At 45.2% G+C, this 20,345-nt stretch overlaps 1 protein-coding gene across 1 annotated transcript in view; it reads left to right on the top strand.

The window, feature by feature from the left end:
* Positions 1-20,345, top strand: part of LOC109302354 (kinase suppressor of Ras 2-like) — a 186,235-nt gene that overhangs the window by 148,198 nt on the left and 17,692 nt on the right. The window contains exons 3-7 of the mRNA XM_019523913.1: positions 1,539-1,608; positions 5,778-5,861; positions 10,147-10,214; positions 10,388-10,486; positions 13,027-13,145. Coding sequence (XP_019379458.1) covers positions 1,539-1,608; positions 5,778-5,861; positions 10,147-10,214; positions 10,388-10,486; positions 13,027-13,145 — 440 coding nt within the window. The remainder of the gene's footprint in view (positions 1-1,538; positions 1,609-5,777; positions 5,862-10,146; positions 10,215-10,387; positions 10,487-13,026; positions 13,146-20,345) is intronic.

Consider the following 20,345-nt stretch of genomic DNA (forward strand, 5'->3'; position numbering starts at 1 on the left):
CCCCCCCCCCCCCGTGCCCTCATCCCCCTTTTCTGCTATAGGGTGTTTTTAATCCTCCCCAGAGGCATCGAGTGTTGGCTATAGCCAAAACTGAGGACTTCACCTGGGGTGTGCTGATTCTCTTGCTGGGACCAGAGCTGGAAATTCCTGGCTAGAGGGTCTTGCCCCTCTGCTCAGGGTCAGACCAATCACCATATTTAGGGTCAGGAAGGAATTTTACCCCATGGTCAGATTGATATGGACCATGGGGTGTTTTGCTTTCCTCTGTAGCAGAGGGCATGCCCTCTACCCCGGACCTCTTGAGCATATGTTGACATCATTTTATAGAAGCAGGACATTGGCTGCCGTGGTTCCCCTGCTTTACCTGTGGCAGGCTAGGGTGTTAGGTCTGTATTGTGTCAGGGTTGAGGGTAGTCTGATGTAGAGTTTAGATTTTGGTTGTATGGGTTGATCCTGCTTCAGGCAGGGGGTTGGACTTGATGACCTCTGGAGGTTGCTTTCAGCCCTATATCTCTAAAGCTCCTTCTGTGTGTACAACAGCCTATTTCTTTTGTTGCTTTTTTGTGAGAAAAGGAGAAGTTGTTTCCTTGTAGAATTAAGTGCTTGACTCTGCAGTGATCTGGGACTGTGGAAATGAAGTTGTGCCTGAATAAATAAATTGCAGGAGTAGGCCTCAATTTAATAGAGATTGGATAACTCTGGGTATATCTGACCTGTGAAATTAGCAATGAAATGGAGGGAGTTTCTTCTAGCTCCAGGTGACTGATAGTTCATTATGCCTAAATGCTTTCCCAAACAAGGAATCTTGAATGGAGACCAGTGTTACATTGTCCTGCTGATCTCTCAGAGCATGAAGTGTGGGCCATCTCTTTCTCTCAGGGCGTGAACACACTGGTCAGAGACATAATGACTGGTGACATAAACCTTTAAACCAGGGTGACTTTGCCCAATCCGGAGCAGAGTTACTCCCTGAAAGAATCAGGTCAGATTCCACTGATGTCAGTTTCATTGGTTTAAGTTTCTTCCGCCTATGTCCAGCAAGAAGTCATTTGCTCATAGAGTATTTACCCACTCTCCTGCCACTTAGTGGCAAGATGCAATAATAATTGCCTACTGCATGCTGCTGTCTCAGGGTAGCTACGCAATTCATTCCAAGCCTGCTGTAATTTATATGGGCATACAAAACTGATGTAAATGACACTGTGCTATTGGGTAGCCTGTCCATGCCTGTATGTACACATACCCGTGCATACATGTGCGTGCACACATGCATGTGTGTGCTGGTGCACGTGGGCACGCGCACACATGCTCGGTCCCTCTACCAGATCTATCACATGACTTGGACTTATTTGATTTGATGAAAACATCCCTCGGGCACCAGCAGCTTGGCTAAGCCTCCATTTTGATTTGCTGACTGGTTATAATCCTGCTGGAACAGAGACCTTCCCTTTCTCTGCTCCTTGGCTCAGAGATTGAAGTCTGACCTTCCTCTTTATTAATCCTTGGGCTTTTTCCTCTTCTGTCTTTTCTCCCTGCAGACACACTGTCAGTGCCTCGCTGGTCCCCACAGATTCCCCGTCGTGACTTAGGAAACTCAATAAAACACAGGTATGGTATCTCTGAGGAGAAAACAGTAAGTCACTAGAATGCTAGATCCTTGTCATGGCAGGCAATACCCATTTGTTCTGTAATACAGTGCATCCTTTCATCCCAACCCCTCAGTTTCCATGTTGTCTGGGTTAGAGTCATGGCCCTGAAATGGGTATGGCCTTTCATCTGGAGCCAGCAACTTACTTTGATCTGGTTTTGGCCAAGTCCCCAGTACTCATTCCTGCCCAGGGCAGGGGGTCGGAATCAATGATCTAATAGGTCCTTTCCGACCCTAACATCTATGAAACTATGAAAAATATGCCTTTTGAGACTAATTGCTCTGCAGCCTGTGAGCTGAGATCCAGTATGCTGGATGCATTGTAGCCAGTTGTTAGTCTTATGTATGTAAGGTCTCCTGAGAGCCCACTGTGCTGGGCAGTGCCCCAAACTAAAACCCATTGCTGAGGAGCTTATGATTCAAGTTGAAAAGCTAACTCCTAGAGAGGCTGGCACTGCAGAGGGCTCTGGAAAAGCAAAAGCTAAGCTAGGTTTGTAGCTGCGAAGTAGATGATGGAAGGGGAAGGAAGATTTTCTTCAGGAAAAGTCCTTTCCCATAAAAATCCAGCTTTGAGACAAAACCATTTAGAATACCATAGCACAAGAGTTGGTGTAGGATAATGCGCTAAGCCTGAGTGACAGGGTTATTATGCTGGCAGGCAGCTTCTCAGAGGCAGCTACAGTGTCTGCACCTGTTGGTTTCAAAGTAGAGCAGAAGCATATTGTTAGTCACCGCTGTTGCTGTTGTTAGAGGTTTCCTGACAGTATTGCACTTCCCTACTTAAGTAAGTGGAGATCTCCATGCTGGGAGTGTGCAGTCAGAACCTGGATCTTTTTCCTTCCTTCTTTCCCAGCCTTACTGAGTTCTGTGTGGCTTCTGCGAAGCCATGGCATATTCATGTCACCCTGATATTGGCTGGTCAGAGTCCCCTGGTACGTATCGCTTCTGATGTCACTCCTCCCTGCACACTTCCCTGTTAGTGTCTCCTGAGTCCTGTACCTGGCTGGTTGTGGCCATGGAAATATCCTATGGTATGCTGCATGGCTGATGAAGGAATGTGAAAACTCTTCAGCCCCCCTCCCCTTCCTGGAGGTAATGCCTCAAGTTCCTGTATATCACCCCTGCTCAAGTGAAGCGAAAGGAGCCTCTCTTATTCATAGTGCCTGGGGATAAGGCCCCAGGCTCTTTGAGACACACTGGTAAGGAAAACCATCTGGTGATCAACATGGCCTAGTCCCAGGCTTTATAGTTAGGGGGTTGAGAAAAGGAGTCCATTCAGGATGCATCTTGTCCAGCCACGTCAATTAGTGTGTGTTAAGCTCCCATAGCCCAGTTCCCAGGGGTAGAGATGGGGTTACCTTGATCTCCCCCCCACCCTGCATCTTAAAACCAGAGGGAGAACTCTTCTTAGCTGTTTCCTTGGTTATTGAAATTGACTGAGTTAACATCGATGACCTGGGACAGCCAAGCAATAAGCCTTGTTATTTCTCTTTCTCCAGCATAGATCCAACAGGAGGAGGGGGGCCAGAGGCTTCTCCTTCTATTTCTAACACGTGGGCACAGTGTCCTCAAAGCATACTCAATTCCATTTTAATTCAGATGTGGTTTAGATAAGGCTGGAGCTGTTATCAATAAAAAAACTGTACATTATCTGTGACCCACTGACCTTGAGTAAATTCCATATGAGCCCTACTCTGCTCTTCCATATCTACCATGAGAAAAAGAAATCGAAATGACCTCCATGCCGCTTTCCAGTTGGCTGCTGTTCTGGTGACAGGCTGCACTTGAGATACGGGAAAGGAACTTTGTGTGCCTGTAGCCAGAGCCTGGCACTAGGAGCAATGGGCCTCTCTCTAAATCGGTGCTTTAATCTAGATGCAAGGAGGTTGCTTAAGTTGAATGGGAATTTTTTCATACTAGAAATTTCTCTTACTCTCTTTCTCTTTGCAATGAAAGGAACCCTTTTCCTGGCCTCAACGAAGGTTCTTATTGGGTATTATTCATGCTATTCGCAAAATAATTAAGAATTACAGGAGCACCCAGATTCTTTGCAGGGTTCAGTTCCTGACTACCCATGGAAAGATGAAGGTTTGTGAATTAACTGGGGGTACATCTAACCATGGCAAACAGCTGTGCCCTGAAGAGTGTCAGCTGTTTGCTGTGGCTTTTATTTCCAAGAACACTCATTCTGCCGCTAGCTGCCTGGGGCTGATGGTGAACCGCAGCTGAGTGGAGAAGCGATGCTCTTTGAAGTAAAAGCCCCAATAAACAGCTATATGGCTTATCTTTCACTTGGCAACCTACTGAAAATCAAGTGGGTTGTGAACCACCCAGGTGTGGAAAATCTGTGTGGTACTGTATTTGTATGTCTAGATGCCCCAACCAAAATCAGGGTCCCCTTATACTGTGCAAGCATCCAGTCAGTGGTCGTCCCTGTCCTTAAGAATTGACACTTAAAATAGATAGAACTGTGAAAGGATGGGACCACCTGAGACCTCGAGAGATGGACTAAGTACTCTGAGTTCACAGTGGGAGACCAACAGCTGAGTCTCTGGCTAGTGCCTTAGCTATGGTACCAATCCTTCCTCATTGCAACTGGAGCTTACTGAAGTCTGCACTCAGCAGTTGCTACAGATTAGGTCATTGGTGCCTAGTTGGTATTTGGGTTTTTTCTATGCTAAAATAGTTTCATTCAGGGTATCAATGATCAAACTACCCTTCTGTGGAACACAGGGTATTTTTCCATCCATCTTGCAGTCAAGCAGAAGAGGTTTCTGGTTAAGACCAAGTGAAGGTGAGACTACTCTTTTTAGCAGTCCCTAAAAGCTAATATTTCACTCTCAGCTTCTCCCACTCAGCTGGGAGGGAAAGTGTTCTCCTTTACTTGTCCCGGCAAGGTAGACAACGGGATGTTTACTCTGCAGCGCAGTAGCAGCCCCAGAATATAGCACACACAAAGCCCACAAATCTCTGCTCTTTTGGATACTTGGACTTCACTTAGGCAAGGGGTGTAGTTTCAGGCATGGACTAGCCAGCAAAGTTTCTTGGGGTAACCCTCAGTTGGTGTGAATTGAAGTCACTGGTGAAAGAGGGATCCCTTGTTTATCCTTACTTTACTTACTCTGAGCATAACCTGTCCTTTCTGGACCTACTGAAGGCAGATGCTACTAAATCATGATCCTCAGGTACAGAATCCTACAGCAGACAACTTCTTCATTCCAGAATATCAATAATTTGTTTCCATTAGTTTATATTTTTGGGTGGCTGATGCTGCTCTAAAGCCTTCTCTTTTTAATGTTGTTTTTATTTAGGTTGTATGGTCCCGAGTTGAAGGTTACATAGAACGGTAAAACATCAGCCCTTCTGAAACTCCATTAACCTCACTGGAGACACTCCAGGGATGAATTTGCTTCAGTCAGGATTCAGTGGAGTGATATGGGGCAAAATTAGGCAAAGTGGCTGTAACAGTAAACATGCAGAGTGACCTGTTGATAGGTCTGTGGCTAAGGGCAGGTTAATGTGGAAGCGGATCTAGTCTGTAATTGTTAAATTCTTTCTGTTTTCTCAGTTCCTTCTCTTTGCTCTTTCACTTCAGTCGGCTTCTTTCAAGTGCCACTTTTGCCATAGCTCAGCCGGGTGACAAGGCCCAGGCTCTAAGCTGGGTCTGCTGCAAGTTTTCCTTTCTTAACAAACATGCACATTCTTAGATAGTAAGATCTTTTTTGACAGGGGCAGTATCTCCCAGTGTATTTGAACAGCATCTGACCTACTCTGTTGTGCTTCTGTAGTACAAAGAAGTAATATTATGTTAAGGCTTACAGCAGTTTGCTTACTGTATTCTATCTGCTCAGTGCTATGGAACTTGCACACCTAAAACTCCCATTTAAGTCACCAAGGGGTTGGAACTAAAGGTACTTAACTAGTTTAGGATTAAAAAGGATAAACTTTGATTCAGTAAGCAATTTTGGTTCTCTTGATCTTGTGGGCAAGTTCAAATAGCTCTTCTGCGTGAGCAGGGCTAGAGAGATGAGTGGAGAGAGGCTTATAAATAGCAAAGTTTCCTGCACCTGGTGGAGGGCACAGCAACCTTGTTTGTACTTAACACTTATCTGATGTTTTTCCTCTGCAGATTTTCCACCAAGTATTGGATGTCTCAGACCTGTACCGTCTGTGGGAAAGGAATGTTATTTGGATTAAAATGTAAAAACTGCAAGTACGTCACAGTTTCTAAGTTGCTTTTTTGTTCCTTAATGTTACAAAGGGAATAATTAGGCTCCCATTTCCTGAGCCATAGCAGCACAGCTCTTGGGTGTGTGTGTTCTGAATGGGGCTCAGATATACAAGCCCTTGCCTCATTTGCAAGAACCTTAAAATATATATATTTTTTTTGTGATTTGGGACTAAGATACAGTGTGGGAAGCCAAGGCACTGGAGCCCTGAGTTCACTCAGTGTGTCCCAAGCTAGTCTTGCATTTGGATTTTGAACAGGCAAACATGAGGTGGGGAGAGGAGCTAGTTCAATTTCCACAGTCCCATTGATCCCCCAGCTGAGGCTGCTAACCATTTTTATAATATAAACACCTCTCCTGTAGACACACTGACCCAGGACAGCAAGGTCACTTCCTGCTGACCAGCAGGTGTCTGTCAGATGGTAAGAACCTTCACTTACAGTAGATCTTGCCCAGTAAAGAAGCCATTAATTTCTCCTTTTGCCCTTCCTTGCTTTGGTGTTTCCCTGACCATGATTATGAAAAGGCAAGGTTCAGAGAGGCAGGAGACATAACTCCCTCACTCCCCTTGCTCCAGACCACTCACACCCCAAGGATCCTGACTCAGAGTCAGGTTCCTGGCAACGCATCCTTTTTCTCTTGTTCTGGGCATAGAAGAAGCTCTGCCCTCCCAGATAAAGAGCTGATCTAGCCCTGCTACTGTACAAATCCTTTCTATCTGGGCTGGCAAGCATGGCACCTTCCTTTGGCTAGAGGGAGAGGGTTAACTTCTTTACTTCCAGTGTCTAGTTGTACTGTCTATCACAATCAGGCATACGTTTTGTACACAAAAAGTAGATTAAAAATTTTAATACTATTGATTGATTTGGGGGAGGATGCTAATTGGAAGAGAACCCTAATCCTTTTACTAGCAGAGAGATGGCACCAAAGGCATTCTGGAATGGCAAAGTGGTGGCTAAGATTTGATTTGGGTTACTTGAGCTTAGTGTCCCAGACCCCAGCAGTATGTTGTGCCCATAAACTAAGAATGGTAGAAGCTCTTGAGCAGCAATTGAGAACTATCTGTCTGATTATCAGTCCATTCCTGTTGTCTTTAATGGAAATGCAGCCTATGGCATAGCATGACTGAATTTGTCCCTCTGCATGGTGCCCAGCAATAAATCAACTTGTGGCAGTAATTGTATTTACAGTACAGCTCTGTGATTGAATGTGAAAGTACATTAATAATGGATAATAGTGGAGAATTTTATGACCAATAATAGCATGTGAAGCTATACACACTGAGAGAGAAGTAATCAAATCTCATGCATCAAGGAGTAAAGCTTAGTTCCTGGAAGAATAGAAGGGAGTTCTCTTCCCTTTCTCCTGCACATGCATTGCTCTGACAGACACAGCTGGTTAGATGCACTGTCTACCTCTGACATTTTGGGTGTTGGTCCTTCTTTGGGGGTGGGATCATCAGATCTGAGAAACTTATGATCTGATCCAGTATGGCAGATTCTGTGGTCCAAGCCCAGTTGGCTTCTCTGTCATGACCTTTCCCCCTTATTACAGGAAATCCAGGCTGCTCTTAAGAAAAGTCAGCAGAACGCTTTGATTGTATATTCATGGGAGTTTTACCTTTGGTCTCATAGGGCAGCATTCTCCAGCCCTAAATAAGTCTACTGCTGAAGTGGTTCCCACTTTCAATACCCAGAGACCCTACTTAGGATCAAGGCTGTTTAGTGCTTAGCAGGATCAGGCTTCTAGCATGTAGGCAGTTTTTGGTAGTGTGATCCTGCCACCTCTCCTGTGTCCCTGAAGTTACCTTCAGCAGGACAGTACCAGTGAATTCCCTCGCTCTCCTAATTCCCAGGCCCAGGGTGTTTCACATATTGTCCTGCGACACTTTCACACACAAGGCTTCAGAGAAGGCAGTGCTGCAGCTGAGCAAGCCAGGAAGCAAAGGAGCTGTGCCAGCAGCTAAGATGAATGGTGGCACCTTGAGCATGGTACAGCCTAGCACTTCAGATGTGTGTACTTCATGACAACGCTGCCTTGAGCTGCATTCTCTCTTTTATGCCATCAGCAAAAATCTTCCAAGCTTGTGTTCATCCAGGAAGCTCATTGTCTTCTAGAGGAGTCAAACAGATGAAAATTGCTATTAGGATGTGATTTATTGGAAGTGGGCCTTACTTTAGATGACACAAAGTTGATAGGATTTAAATAGAAAAGCAGGGCAGATTCTGACCTATTTATGCCATTTGAAATCCAAAGTAGCCTTCCTAATGTGGAGATTGGCAGTTAACAGACAGTGGTTATTAAACTGGTATTGGAGACATAATTCACATTTCTAAGACTCAGAAATGTGTTGGATCACTTTTTGGTAACTGAGCCAATGCACACTATATAATGCTGGCTGTGTTCCGTTAATTGAATAGCAATGAGCTAGCAAAATTAGGCTTAACTGCATATAATAAATGGTATTACTGCCTCTCAGAAGCTTGAATGCAAATTTTCCTCTTACAGCAACTTTAACAAGAACTTTTAAAAAATAAATCTTTGAATCCCTTGAGAATTAGATAGTTTCCTGTTGATATCATTCTGTTCAGCTTTGGAAATCTCTTGCCCTCTCCTATTGCATTTCATTGTATAAGAATGGGTGGGTTTGATTAATGTTGCCAACTGACCTGGCTCCTGCAGGTGGACAGAAATAGGTTTGTGTGCACTAGAAGCAAGGCAGTGCAGAAGTCCAGCATTGCTGGAACAGCAAAATGAGATTTGAGGTTCTTTGAGATGTACGGTGAAACTCATGTGCATGAAACCCATTGCAGAAGAAGCAGAGGGCCTGGTCTGAGGAGCACTGACAGACCTTCGAGTTAGCAGGCATGCTGCAGAAATCCCAGACAGGGCTGAAATTGGGAAGCTGGGAGAGTGAGGTCCCTGTACAGCGTCTGTGTCTGTGTTGTGTCAGTCCTGGCTTTTCATAAGAAAAGAAACAATCCAATTTATTGCAAATGCTAAAATAAAATCAAGGGAAATACTAACAAACTGCTTCAGCTCAGCAACTTCTGCCTTCCCTGGTCAGCTACCAGCACTGTTTTCATTGAAAAGAAAAAAAAAGTAAAAGGAAACGAAGCAGGTTAAACAAACAGCGTCCCGCCTCTGGAACCTCAAATATCAAATTAATCCTCAACTCTCCCTCTAGGAATCTTTTTTTATAATAAAAGCTAACATGCATGACTCCTGAATTTTCATTACCCAGCTCATTGACTTGGGTCTGATTTATTTATTATTATTATTGTTTTATCCCTCACCCCTGCTTTTTTTTTTTAATATTTCTTTTCCTTTTTGCTTGCCACAGTTGAGTGTCAAGTGCTGACACAAGCTTATTCTGATGGGGCTCTTGGTGCCAGACTGAGAGATTGGGATGCTTTTACATTCCTAATTAGGAAAAAATGAAAAGGTTTTAGGGGCATGAGAGCCTGCTTATGGCTAGATGTGTGAACCATGGGTGAAACCCTCAGAAGACTCCTGCCCCTGGCTATGTTAAATAATAAAAGCTGTGCAGAATGTTAAATGAAACAGCCATTGCTTTAAATGGCCTAATTATTTTTGTTAAGTGTCCTAATAATAAAACCATAAGGAACATTGCTATGGCAGAGACATTTGAAGACAAAGAGAGGGAGAGAAATCTGGGTTTTAGCTGGTGATGTCCCCTTTGCTGCCATAGGATTTGATTAAGTGCAAACCCTTATTAGCATGGGATACTATTCAGGTGGAAATGGTAAGGTCTCTTCATAGAGTGCAGCTCTCTGCTCCCCTTGGCTCAGCTGGGGTTGGCAGAAATGACCATTTCAACATCTCTGAGCTTGGAATGAAGCCCCTGCCCACTAAAGGAAGAGCACTGAAGCACATCCTTTTCCATTTTTCACGGAAGGACGCTTGGCCTGGCTGTTATGCACGCTGTGGTCTACCACCATCTGACTGGGAGGTGGTTAGCAACGGTAGTCTGAAATCAGGCAGAAGGCAGGTCAGGGTGACACCTTACAGACTGACTGGTTTAGAGAGGCATGAGCTTTCATAGGCTCATTAGATGGGCAATACACCTTTTACCACCCATACTTCCTGGGATCCCTGTCTCCGACTTGTAGCAGACACCTCTTTCTACATCTACATTAATGTTCCTTTGTGCTAAGCCTGGCTATGTGTGACAGTCTCTCTCCTCCACTGCACACAGACTGTTCACAACTGTTTCCACTTTACAACTGTTTCTACTTCTTCTCTTAGGCTAAAGTGCCACAACAAATGCACCAAAGAGGCCCCTCCCTGCCACCTACTGATCATCCATCGTGGAGGTAAGAATTCCTTTTACATCTTCGGCTTTCTGGATATTTTCGTCAGGTAAAATTTTTCAGGAGCACCTAAGTGACATAGGAGCCTAATTCCCCATTGAGAGACAATGGGGTGCAGGCTCCTAAATCACTTGGGCACCTTGGAAAGTGTTACCGACCATCTTTTCCGCTTATAGGGAGACGAGCTGTCCGATGCGAGGCAGATTTGCATTCCAAACCACTTCCACCCACCCTTCCCCTGCCACCCTTTCTTTTCAGATTCCCCACAACACGGGGTAAGTGCAACAGGTTTTAACCTTTTGCTAACATTGAAAGCTGGCCTGGGTGGAAGTTTGGGACCATAGATCTGCAGTGGCTCTGTTGATGCATGCGGGTCTCATTTCACTACACGGAGCAGCAGTGTTCATGTCAGGCAGTGGCACATTCAGATGCTAATTGCGCTATTGAAATCCTCTGCTTTCCTCTCCTCCAGGAGAGCAGTTCATAAATATGAAAAGGAAGTGGGCACATTTACAAATCCAGAAGGGAAGAAGGGAAACAGTGCACCAAGAAGAGTTCCTTCCCCCCCCCCCCCTTTTTGTTCACATTTTGGCTAAGCGTTCCCAGTGCAAAAGGGAGGAGGGTTGGAGATTACCTCAGGGAAGATCTTTAAATTAAGATTCCAAATATGCATTTAATTTTAGATCTAATCAGGCTTTCTTCGTATATTAAATATCATCTGATTTTCAAAAATATAGTCAAAAGAATATATTTCTTTTTTGTGAGCTTTTTTTTTTAATAAGTTGGTTTATTGCACCTAATGAGGCCAGTCCTGCTCTAGAAAAATGGAAATGGAACTTAGTCTAGTTCAGAGTTGGCTAACTGCTTTTCAGCTGTGGGCTGCCCTGTTGTGGTCCTGCTGGTAGGGAAGAGCCAGGACTTAATGAGTATGTAGGGATAGTTTTTTGTAGTTGTGACACGCATAGACCAAGGGGTTCTCTCTTGGATGCACTAGCTCCAAGAATGACTACCAGCCTGCCCTGATGGGAGTCGTTACACAAGGGGCATTTGTTGGAGTTGCTACACAAGGGGCTTCGAGACCTGCTGTAATTAGAGCGCCCTCAGCATCCCATGTATCAGCATCCCCGTATGCCATTTTGCAGTGCGGTGACACCGATACATGAGATGTGTAGGCTGGTTGGAGTGTGCTAATTAGCACATTCCAGCAGACTCAATTAATCGAGTCTGCTCCGATGCACTGTAATTACCCAAGGTACCCAAGAGTCCTGAAACCTGGTCTAGTAGCAAGCAGCTAAGGGAGGAAACCACTGATCATGCTTCATGGCTCTGCCTCTCTGTAAACTCAGTGGTTCCTGAGTTGCTGGCTTTGCTCACCATTTCTGATGCCAGCCTTTTGGAAGGTTATTTTCTTTTTTATTCTAGGTCAGTCTCCCACCTGCATCTCTGTCAACTGCCGACAGTTAGAGAGAAAACTAGGTGACTCCTCACCTCAGCTACTGCCATGAAAAGCCCAGTCAGTGTCAATGTCAACCACTGTCCTGGGAGTCCTTTCCTGCAGAAGTGCTCTGAGTGTCCTGCTTCATAAATGAGCATCACCCACCCCTATCCCTTTGGGAAACTACAGATCAGAGACAAAGAACATGTCCTTCTCCATGTGGGAGAAGTGAAAGCATTCTGAAAATATGGAAGTAGTAGTGCTTAATGTTAAACAGGTGGGAGGGAGAGAGGAAAAAAGTTTACAGGTGTTGGTTAAGATTTGCAAAGGGGAGGCTCTGAGCTGCCCTAGGAGGAGGTGAGGCCCCTATGCATGGCCAGAGCAAAGTCCCAGTTGCCTGCTGAATTGTAGCCTGGAGGCTGGTTCTTCGGAACAGGGTGGTGTCAGAGCAAAAGTTAACACCTAGATGAAGTTCAAGATGCAGAAAGCTGGCGAGGGTCTCTTCTACTTGTCTCCTTTGACTATTCCTGCATCATAGTACTAGCTAAGCAGCATTAGAGGATGCAATGACATGAAACTATGTATCTCTCCATCCCCTCTCTCCTAGGCTGGTGTTCAGAGTAAAAAAGCCAAGCTGCCAGAGGATAGGCATTAAACTCCACAGCCTGAGGTTCAGTGCTGTCTGCTCCAAGGGATGGAGCCTGAACCCCAAACATTTCCCCCTAGTCTCCCAAGCTGGAACTTGGTCTAACAGTTCCTTACTGGAGTTCAGAGAGCACCCCTCAATCCTGCTACAAGTGGGTTCAGGACACTATTCCCTTACTGGTACAAATTAGGAGTCATTTAACTGGAATTGGTGTAAAACTGGTGCAAGGCAGAGAACAGCCTACAGACTGCAAACAGGCTCTAGTAGCCAGGTTGTGTAATTGCTGCTGGTGTGAATTCACAAGTATTTACTTTGACTTATAAGAATGCACAATGAGTAGTCCACCTTCTGCACTGTTGACACTAGCCATTGATCAAAATAAAGCCTACTTGTTCCTCTTCTAATGGTGCTTTAAGTGCCTCTTGATCCCTTAGGCATTAAGCCAGAGTGTGCCTGGATTGGCTTTTGAAGGCTTACACTGCAGAACATTGTGGGTGAGGCCAGGGAAGCTGGCAGTTTGGGGAACAACTGTTCAGCTCTTAAGTGAAGAGATTACGAGGGGGATTTCGAAATTTAGCTTAGTTATTACAAATTCTGGAAGCAGATCAGAAGTCTTCAAGTGCAGGGCTCCTCCAGAGTGACCTGCATGCAAAGCTGAAGTTTTGTTTTAAAACTTTGATTTCTTTCTCTCTCTTTTTAAACCCCCCCCTCTCCCATCTCCCTTCTTGATCCAGCAAGATTAGTCCGAACAGAGTCTGTACCGTGTGATATCAACAATCCTTTAAGGAAGCCACCCAGGTATTCTGATCTACACGTGAGCCAGACGCTACCCAAAACCAACAAAATTAACAAGGTGAGATGTGCTGCTTTCCTTTCACCTAGGCTGTTCATTTTGTCTTCCATCTATTGGGAACAGATGCAAATACACTCTCAAGTCACAAGCAAGATGTAAATTGCTTCAGACTTCCCAGTGCACACACATGAACAGATTCCTTCTCCCCACCATCTTCTCCATAAGAAACTGCCAGGCTTCACAGTGTGTAGTGTGCCAATCTGTTTATGGTATCATTGTCATGGTTACAGCAGCCAGTTGTGAAGTTGCATTTGGGGGAATAAGAAACAGGCACACACAAGCTGTTGAGAGAGAGTGGTTCTGTTTTTGTGCCAGTGACCTTAATTCTAAAGCATTAAAGATGAGAGACACTGAATGATGACTAAGAAATTTTGTCTCCAAGCAAGCTGTTTTCCAGCATTTTCCAAAGGGTGCAAGCAGCTGTTTAAACATAGAAGTAAACTGGACATTTACAGATCCCTTGTGTGCAATGCAAGTGTGTCAGAGCTTGTGAAAGGAAACAAAAATGGTTTGGCTCCCCACATTCCTTAAACGGTTACTCTGTATGCTGGAGATTCTGTTGCAGAGCTGAATATGGTCCATTGGATCACTGATGAATCTTTCTCCCCTCCCCCTGAAATCAATTGGACAACAGGGGAATAAGGGAAGCAGATTTGGCTCCATATTTTGGAACTTCACTCGTTACTTCTGTACCAACCATTACCTGCTTGGCTCGTTAGAGACGGAATGATGGACTTGTGGTAAAATCCCAGCGCTGGGAGTTGTGACCCGAGTTTCTATTCCTATTTCTATCACTGAATTTTTGTGATACCACAGGCAGATCAATTAACCTTTCTGTCTGCCTCAGTTTCCCCATCTATAAAATGGAAATAACACAGGAAGGCTGTGACACTTAATCTATTGGGCTGAAAGGCTCTAGAGAAAAGCCAGCTGTTGTAGTTAGTTTTCCTCCTTTTTAATTCTGTAGCAAGATGGAGCTAGATGCTTTTCACAGGGAGAAAGGAAAGTGAAGAGGGCTGTGGAACTTAGAGATCTGTGCAGCAATTCCTTCCTTGCTCACGTAGGGCTCAGGCCTCCTTCCACAGACATTCATGGCAGTGTTCACAAGTGGTCAGTGAAAATCCGTCTCCATTAACAGGTGCTCACCTGTTTCATTTCAGGAAAATATGTGCATTGCTGACTGCGGGCTTGTCTGCATGTGGAGTCACTCTGTTTTAACATGGCTGTTTCATTCTTATTCTGGAATAAGCATGTCCTGTTGCTGTGTAGCTTCTACCACATTGAAAGGTTTTTCCTGGTCGTTAGCTGCCATTTTCTTTCTTTTTTTATCTCCACATACTGAGTTGATAACTGCAGACTGCATTGTCTTTGCTTCCACTTCAAGTTAGTGAATATGTGTTCAAAACACATTTCCTTAGCCGTGTGAGAAATTCTCTGACCCTTCAAGGCTGCCAGATTTCTCCACTATTCTGTTTCCTTTTCACCTTCTGGCCTCCCCTCCAAGGCTTATGAATCTGCCTGTTATCTTAGTACCTGTTGTGGGCAATTCTGTCAGTGCAGCAGTTGGCACTGCAGGCACAGTGTGAGGCTGAGCTGTGTTGTCCTGCTTGGAGGTGAGTAGTTTCTGCTTCCTTTTTGCCAGTAGTTCCCAAACTAGGGCTTGCAGTCCCAGGTGGTGTTGTGGCATTTAGGAGTGGCGTTGTGAGCCTCACAGAGCCCCAAATACTCTGTGTCTGTGATTAACAGCGGTGGGGATTTACCTGGCCTTACATGCTCTGCAGTAACTGTACCTCATAGTAAGTGAAACCTCAACTAGATAAGAGTCCTGTCTCATTCAGGAGTGAGCTACCCCAGGTTAGGTCTCTCCCTGGGGTAATTATGGGCACAAGGAGAGTTATCATGCAGGAGTGATGTAAATCCCTGCCTCCACTTAAGGCCAGGTGGATGACTGGTGGGAACTGTATACGGAGCTGTATAAAGTTATTTCCTCCTGTAAGTGGGTTTTCAACCAGAAGTTTGGGAATTGCTTCCCTCAGCCTTGTTTACTGAAAAGCAATGCCTGCCTTCTGATGGGCAAGGTGAAGCACAGCAGGTCCTGAGAAACATAGTGTGAACTGAATATTGATAGCTTGCATGATGCATATAGTTGTGATATACAGAGAGGACAGCCTGCAAAGATCTCCACAATGCACAAAGGCTGACTCGTGCTCCACGTAGTAATAATACCTGTGGGTCACCGATTTGTCTGAAGTGCCTCACAGGTACTAATGAGTTACAACACTTATGAGCTAGATAAATATTATTGCTTCTCTTGTACAGAAGGGAATGCCAATGGCAAGGCGGAAAAAAGGGTAATTTTTTAAACGCTGATTAATTTAGGGTGCCCAGAATGTGACTCTTTGAGCCTGGCTTTCAGAGGTGCTGAGGTCCTGCAACTTCCATTGAGTTCAGCTGGAGATTTGAACATATTGCATTTCTGAAAGAGGTCTGCAGCTGAGTGCTGGACAATAGGGATCTGTCTGCAAATATAAGGTTACGAGGCTTGCCCAAAATAAGTCCATCACCAAGGTGGAGATCAGAAATCCTGACTCCACAAAGCCTGCTCTACGAGTCCGAGCATGTGCATCATTAAACAATGCATTAGAACATGTCTTTGCGGTGGGGAACACCGGTATATAACCCTGATCTATTGCCCTTATTGGAGCTGTCTCACCCTCACCTTGCTTATGAGATCACCTCCTGTTGAAAAAGGAAATGAGGAAGGTGTGTCCTCCCCACGGAAGCACATTAAATTCAGAGTCCAGCCAATTTCGATTGGTTATTCAGCTCCTTCCATCTGAAGATCTCCAGCAGTAACTAAAGTTTCACAGCACCTCTCTGAAAGTGGTAGGTTAAGTACTATTATCCTCAATAGCTGAGAAAGTAGGGCATGGAGGTATAGTGGCTTGACCAGGGACACAGAGAGAGTCAGAATTGGACTTACCACCCAAATATTGTGACCTTTAGTCCTGGCTGTAACTAATAGGCTCTTCCACTTCTCTAGCTGCATAATCTCATTATGCATGGCTACATGAGGCAGATTTAAAGGTGAGGCTCCACATTCTGCCTGTTTGACCTGGAGATTAGCCTTTCTGAGACCAAGACCCCAATCCTGCTCTCATCCAAGCCAATAGGAAAACTTTCATATGAGAGTCCCTGTTTTGATATCTTGGGGGGGGTGAGGGAGAAGGAAATCTCATGAGTCATGGGCCACTGGTGCCTCTCGAGTCTGGCGGGGCACCAGTGGGGCATGACCGGGGGGGATCCCCTAGCGGCTGGTTGCCAAGCACACTGGCAGAGCCAAATTCAGGGGGGGCACAAGCACTCTCCGTGCTCCTCTACCAGCCGGAGTGCTCGCTGTCAGGGAGGGCACCAGCGCTCCTGGGGGGTGGGGGGGACATGCCCCCTCATGCCTCCCTATGCATCACCTATGTCATAAGTGGAGACTTAGGGAGCCTTCACCTTCTGGTTTGCGCTGGTTGGTGGCACTGCCTGCAGATGCCAGAAAGGATCACGTTTCTCTGTCTGTCATGGAAACATGGATATTTTGGAGGGGAGGGAGACTAGCAGATTTTTCTCTCTGAAATAGTACCTCCCAGTTTGCTCAATGGTCTGTTCAGCCATCTGCTGGGGCAAAACTTCGCAGATGGCTTTTTGGGTTTCCAGGCACGTCTGTTTATCCAAATCACTAAGGGACTGATATGCATTTCAGTGTATCTGGTAGAAGCCAAATAGAAGTCTGTTTAGGGGGATGTAAACCAGTGAATCAAAGAGCTGCACTAATTGATGAAGCAGCCCTGGACCCTCTACAGCAAGCAAGGATGCTAACTGTATTGAGGTCAGTGGCTGTACTGCAAACACATCATACAGAGGGCTCTTTTGTTAAAATGTTTGTCCCCTAGTGCTGCCTTGTTTTGTTCTTTATTTCTTGTGGTAGGATTCAGACTTTTCTTACAGTCCCTGGGCTAAATTCTGTTCTCAGTTGAATGGTGTAAAACTGAAGTAGACTCATTGTCTTTTAAGTGTTACTCCAGATTTATACTGGTATAAATGACAGCAGCACTTGGCTCCCTATCTCTCTACCCTCCATATCAGAGTTACTGCATGTAAAACACTGGTAAAGCTAGAGCCAAGATTAGGTTGGAACATAGAGTATCTAATGCTCCACATGTCAAGTTTTTCAATGTGTTTGCCATCAGGGAAAAAGCAACATTTGCAAAGGTTATTTTCTTTAACAGCTTAAGAATAAAATAGGATCAATGTTTTCAAAATAGCTTGTGTCCCACCAGTCATACTCCATTTCAGCTTGTAACTCTCCAGAGGCATTAAATATAACCTGAATTCTGGCTGGTTCATGCTCTCCATTCTGTTTGAGACTTCCAAAACATGTATTAAAAATAAAACATACAGAAGCACAAGAATTTGGTCATGTTCTTGACAAAGCTGATAAAACCAGACCTAGCAGTGCACCTGGCTCATTCTTTCTGCTGCTCTGTATTAGCAGTGGTAGAAAATGCACAGATTTATTTTAGATTAAATTTGATGTAGCCTGTTGCTTGCATCAGGGATTCTTTACACTATTTGTATGCAGTCCTCTGTTTCCCTAATCTTGTTGCATGAGATGAGAAAGATCAAGCCCTAACAGTGACAGAGTAGTGTAGCAGAGCTGGGGGCCAGATGTGGCAGGGTCTCCCCCTGGTGACCTCTCAGTTCTCTACCTCTGGGTCTTGGTTCTCTCCCTTTTTACTGACCTGCCATACCTACTTTAAGAGAAAAAGGAGTTGGGGGAGCTGCCCACATCCCAGGGTCTCGCTGGTCTGGCCTACTCATCCACACAACTTTTCTGTACACATCATCTCCTATTGGCTATCTGTGGCCTCCAACTTCCCCTCTAGCCATGCCCATGTCTCGCAGGTGTTAACAAATGATCAGTTCAGCAGGCCTTCAACCCCCTGGGACCTTCTCCACCCTGCCAGGTATATAAGCTGCTGATTAGTCTCTGCCTTTCCCAATGCAAAGTTCAGCTATGGGTCTTTGGTCCTTGCCTCCAGCCTCCTTGGGTTGTGGGCCTTTGGCCCTAATCTCCACCCCTCTTGGGACCACAGGTTCCTGGCCCTGGCTCCACCTTATTCTGGTGCTGGTCCTCTGGCTCAGTCTCTTCACCAGATCTCCTCACACTGGGCAGCCAGCACTGGCTCTTCCCCTCTCGTGGTATACTGTTGCTTGGGCCCCAGCCTTGACAGGCTCAAGCGTGGCCGTGCCCCTGAGCACTATTGGGACCTCCTCCTCCCCTGATCAGTCCCAAACCTGGTCCACTACTGCAACTCATAACAGAAAAGGTCAGTCCTATAATCAAAATCAGGCTGCATAAGAAAGTTCAGCTCACAGGCAACTCATAGTTCTTTAGTACTTTGCCTGTTGTGAGGTCTTAGATGGTCTCTCAGCCCGGTGTAGTACTGAGCCCCCTCCTTGGCAGCGGAGCAGTTAGGATTCATGAGAGTCTCCCAGTCACAGTCATCACAAGGAAGCTCCTTTCCTGGCAGCCTGCATAGACAGACTGCCTCCTGGTCTCAAGCCTGAGCTTATATAGGGCCTAGGTCCAACCTCTCCTTCTCTAGTGAACTCTCAGCCACCACAGGTGTCTTTCTTTAGGCTAACCAGCTGGCCTTCAGAGGCACTCCAAGCTGTGGGTTACATGAGCTAACTGCCCTGCTTTGTAGTACCTTGCAGTAGGCAGACCATAGTCCTTCACTCGTCTCTTCCCTAATGGACTGTTGCTGTGCTACTACTTCAGCAATAAGTACCTCTCCAGCCTAGGATCCAGGCAGCCTGTCCTTCTGCTACTCTTCAGTGAGCAGTCTAGTCCACCTGAACTCTTTCCCACTGCCAACTCCTTCTCCCTAGTAACAGGGAGTCCCTGGCTTCTTGTTACAGTAGGTTTAAAAACAGTCCTTTGGGATTGTGTTATAAGGGTCAAGATGCTCATAACGCTTGTATCATATTACAGGCACTTAAAACATGGGAGCCTGCACCTTAAAGCTTGTTAAGTGCCCCCTGAGTATCTCAAGGTTACACCACTTCAGGTGAGGGTTAGCTCTGGGCCATGCTACCTAGCTCATATTAGGGCAACTGCAGTCTGCTCCACAGAGATGAAAAGAGCAATTTGCAGTCTTGTAGCAGTCCCTCTGCATCCAGAGCAAGGATAGGGTCCAGATGTCCTACTCCTAGCCATGCCCCTGCTTGCCAGCCCTGTAGTGGTAAGTCAGAGCTGTAAAGGCAAGAAACCCTTAATGTATGTTTGCTCACAACGCGTTCTAACTTTAACACTGCTTAACACTCCATAGGTTAATATGGTCTAAATGAAACATGTAACTTCACCCTCTAGATGGGAATTCCAAACAAAAGGAAAATCCAAGTAGAACTTAATGGAAAAGTTCCAGATAAGAGGAAAGGAGATTTTAGAAGCCATTTCAATTCATCCTGAGTAGCCAGTTCACTGGTGTGCTGTTGCCTGACTGCATGTGTACCTAGCAGGTTAGTGGCATGATCTTTCAGCGATCTTGTACACTTTTGCAAAAAGGGCCAGAGACTCTTCAGGCCCTCTTGATCTCTTCTTCTGTTTGTCAGAGCCCATCCTGACTATGTGAATGCTGGCTACTTTGGGACTCTTTTAGGGATGCAATTTTTAAACCCAAGGCTTTTAGGAAATTCCTCGTGATATAATTACCCAGATTTTAAGATAGCTTGCTTCAAATGCCATATGTAATCCCTTAAGAGACTGCAAGATTATTGCAGGAATGTACAGGAAAGAAAGAGCTCTATCTTTGCAAGAGTGCTGTCAGTGACTTGTGTCATTTTGGGCCTCATCCTCATTTACCTTAAGAGAACATCCTGGGGGACAGTGACATAAAGGATAGACCTTAGACTGGGACACAGCAGACTGGAGTTCTTTTCCTGGCTCTGCTTCTCAGTAATTGGTGGCCTTTGTCAAATCATTTTACTTTTCCTTAGCCTCAGTTTCCCCTTCTGTAAAATGCAAACATGATATTCATCATATAAATGTTTCGGATGAAAAGTGACTTTGGAGGGATGGATGAAAATGATTTTACTTTGCCTTTGCTTCTCAAAGTCATAGTAGCCATAATCAGCTTGTAAAATGAA

The sequence above is a fragment of the Gavialis gangeticus genome, unplaced genomic scaffold (assembly GCF_001723915.1).
Source record: "Gavialis gangeticus isolate Ggan-Ray unplaced genomic scaffold, GavGan_comp1, whole genome shotgun sequence".
Classification (NCBI taxonomy): domain Eukaryota; kingdom Metazoa; phylum Chordata; order Crocodylia; family Gavialidae; genus Gavialis; species Gavialis gangeticus.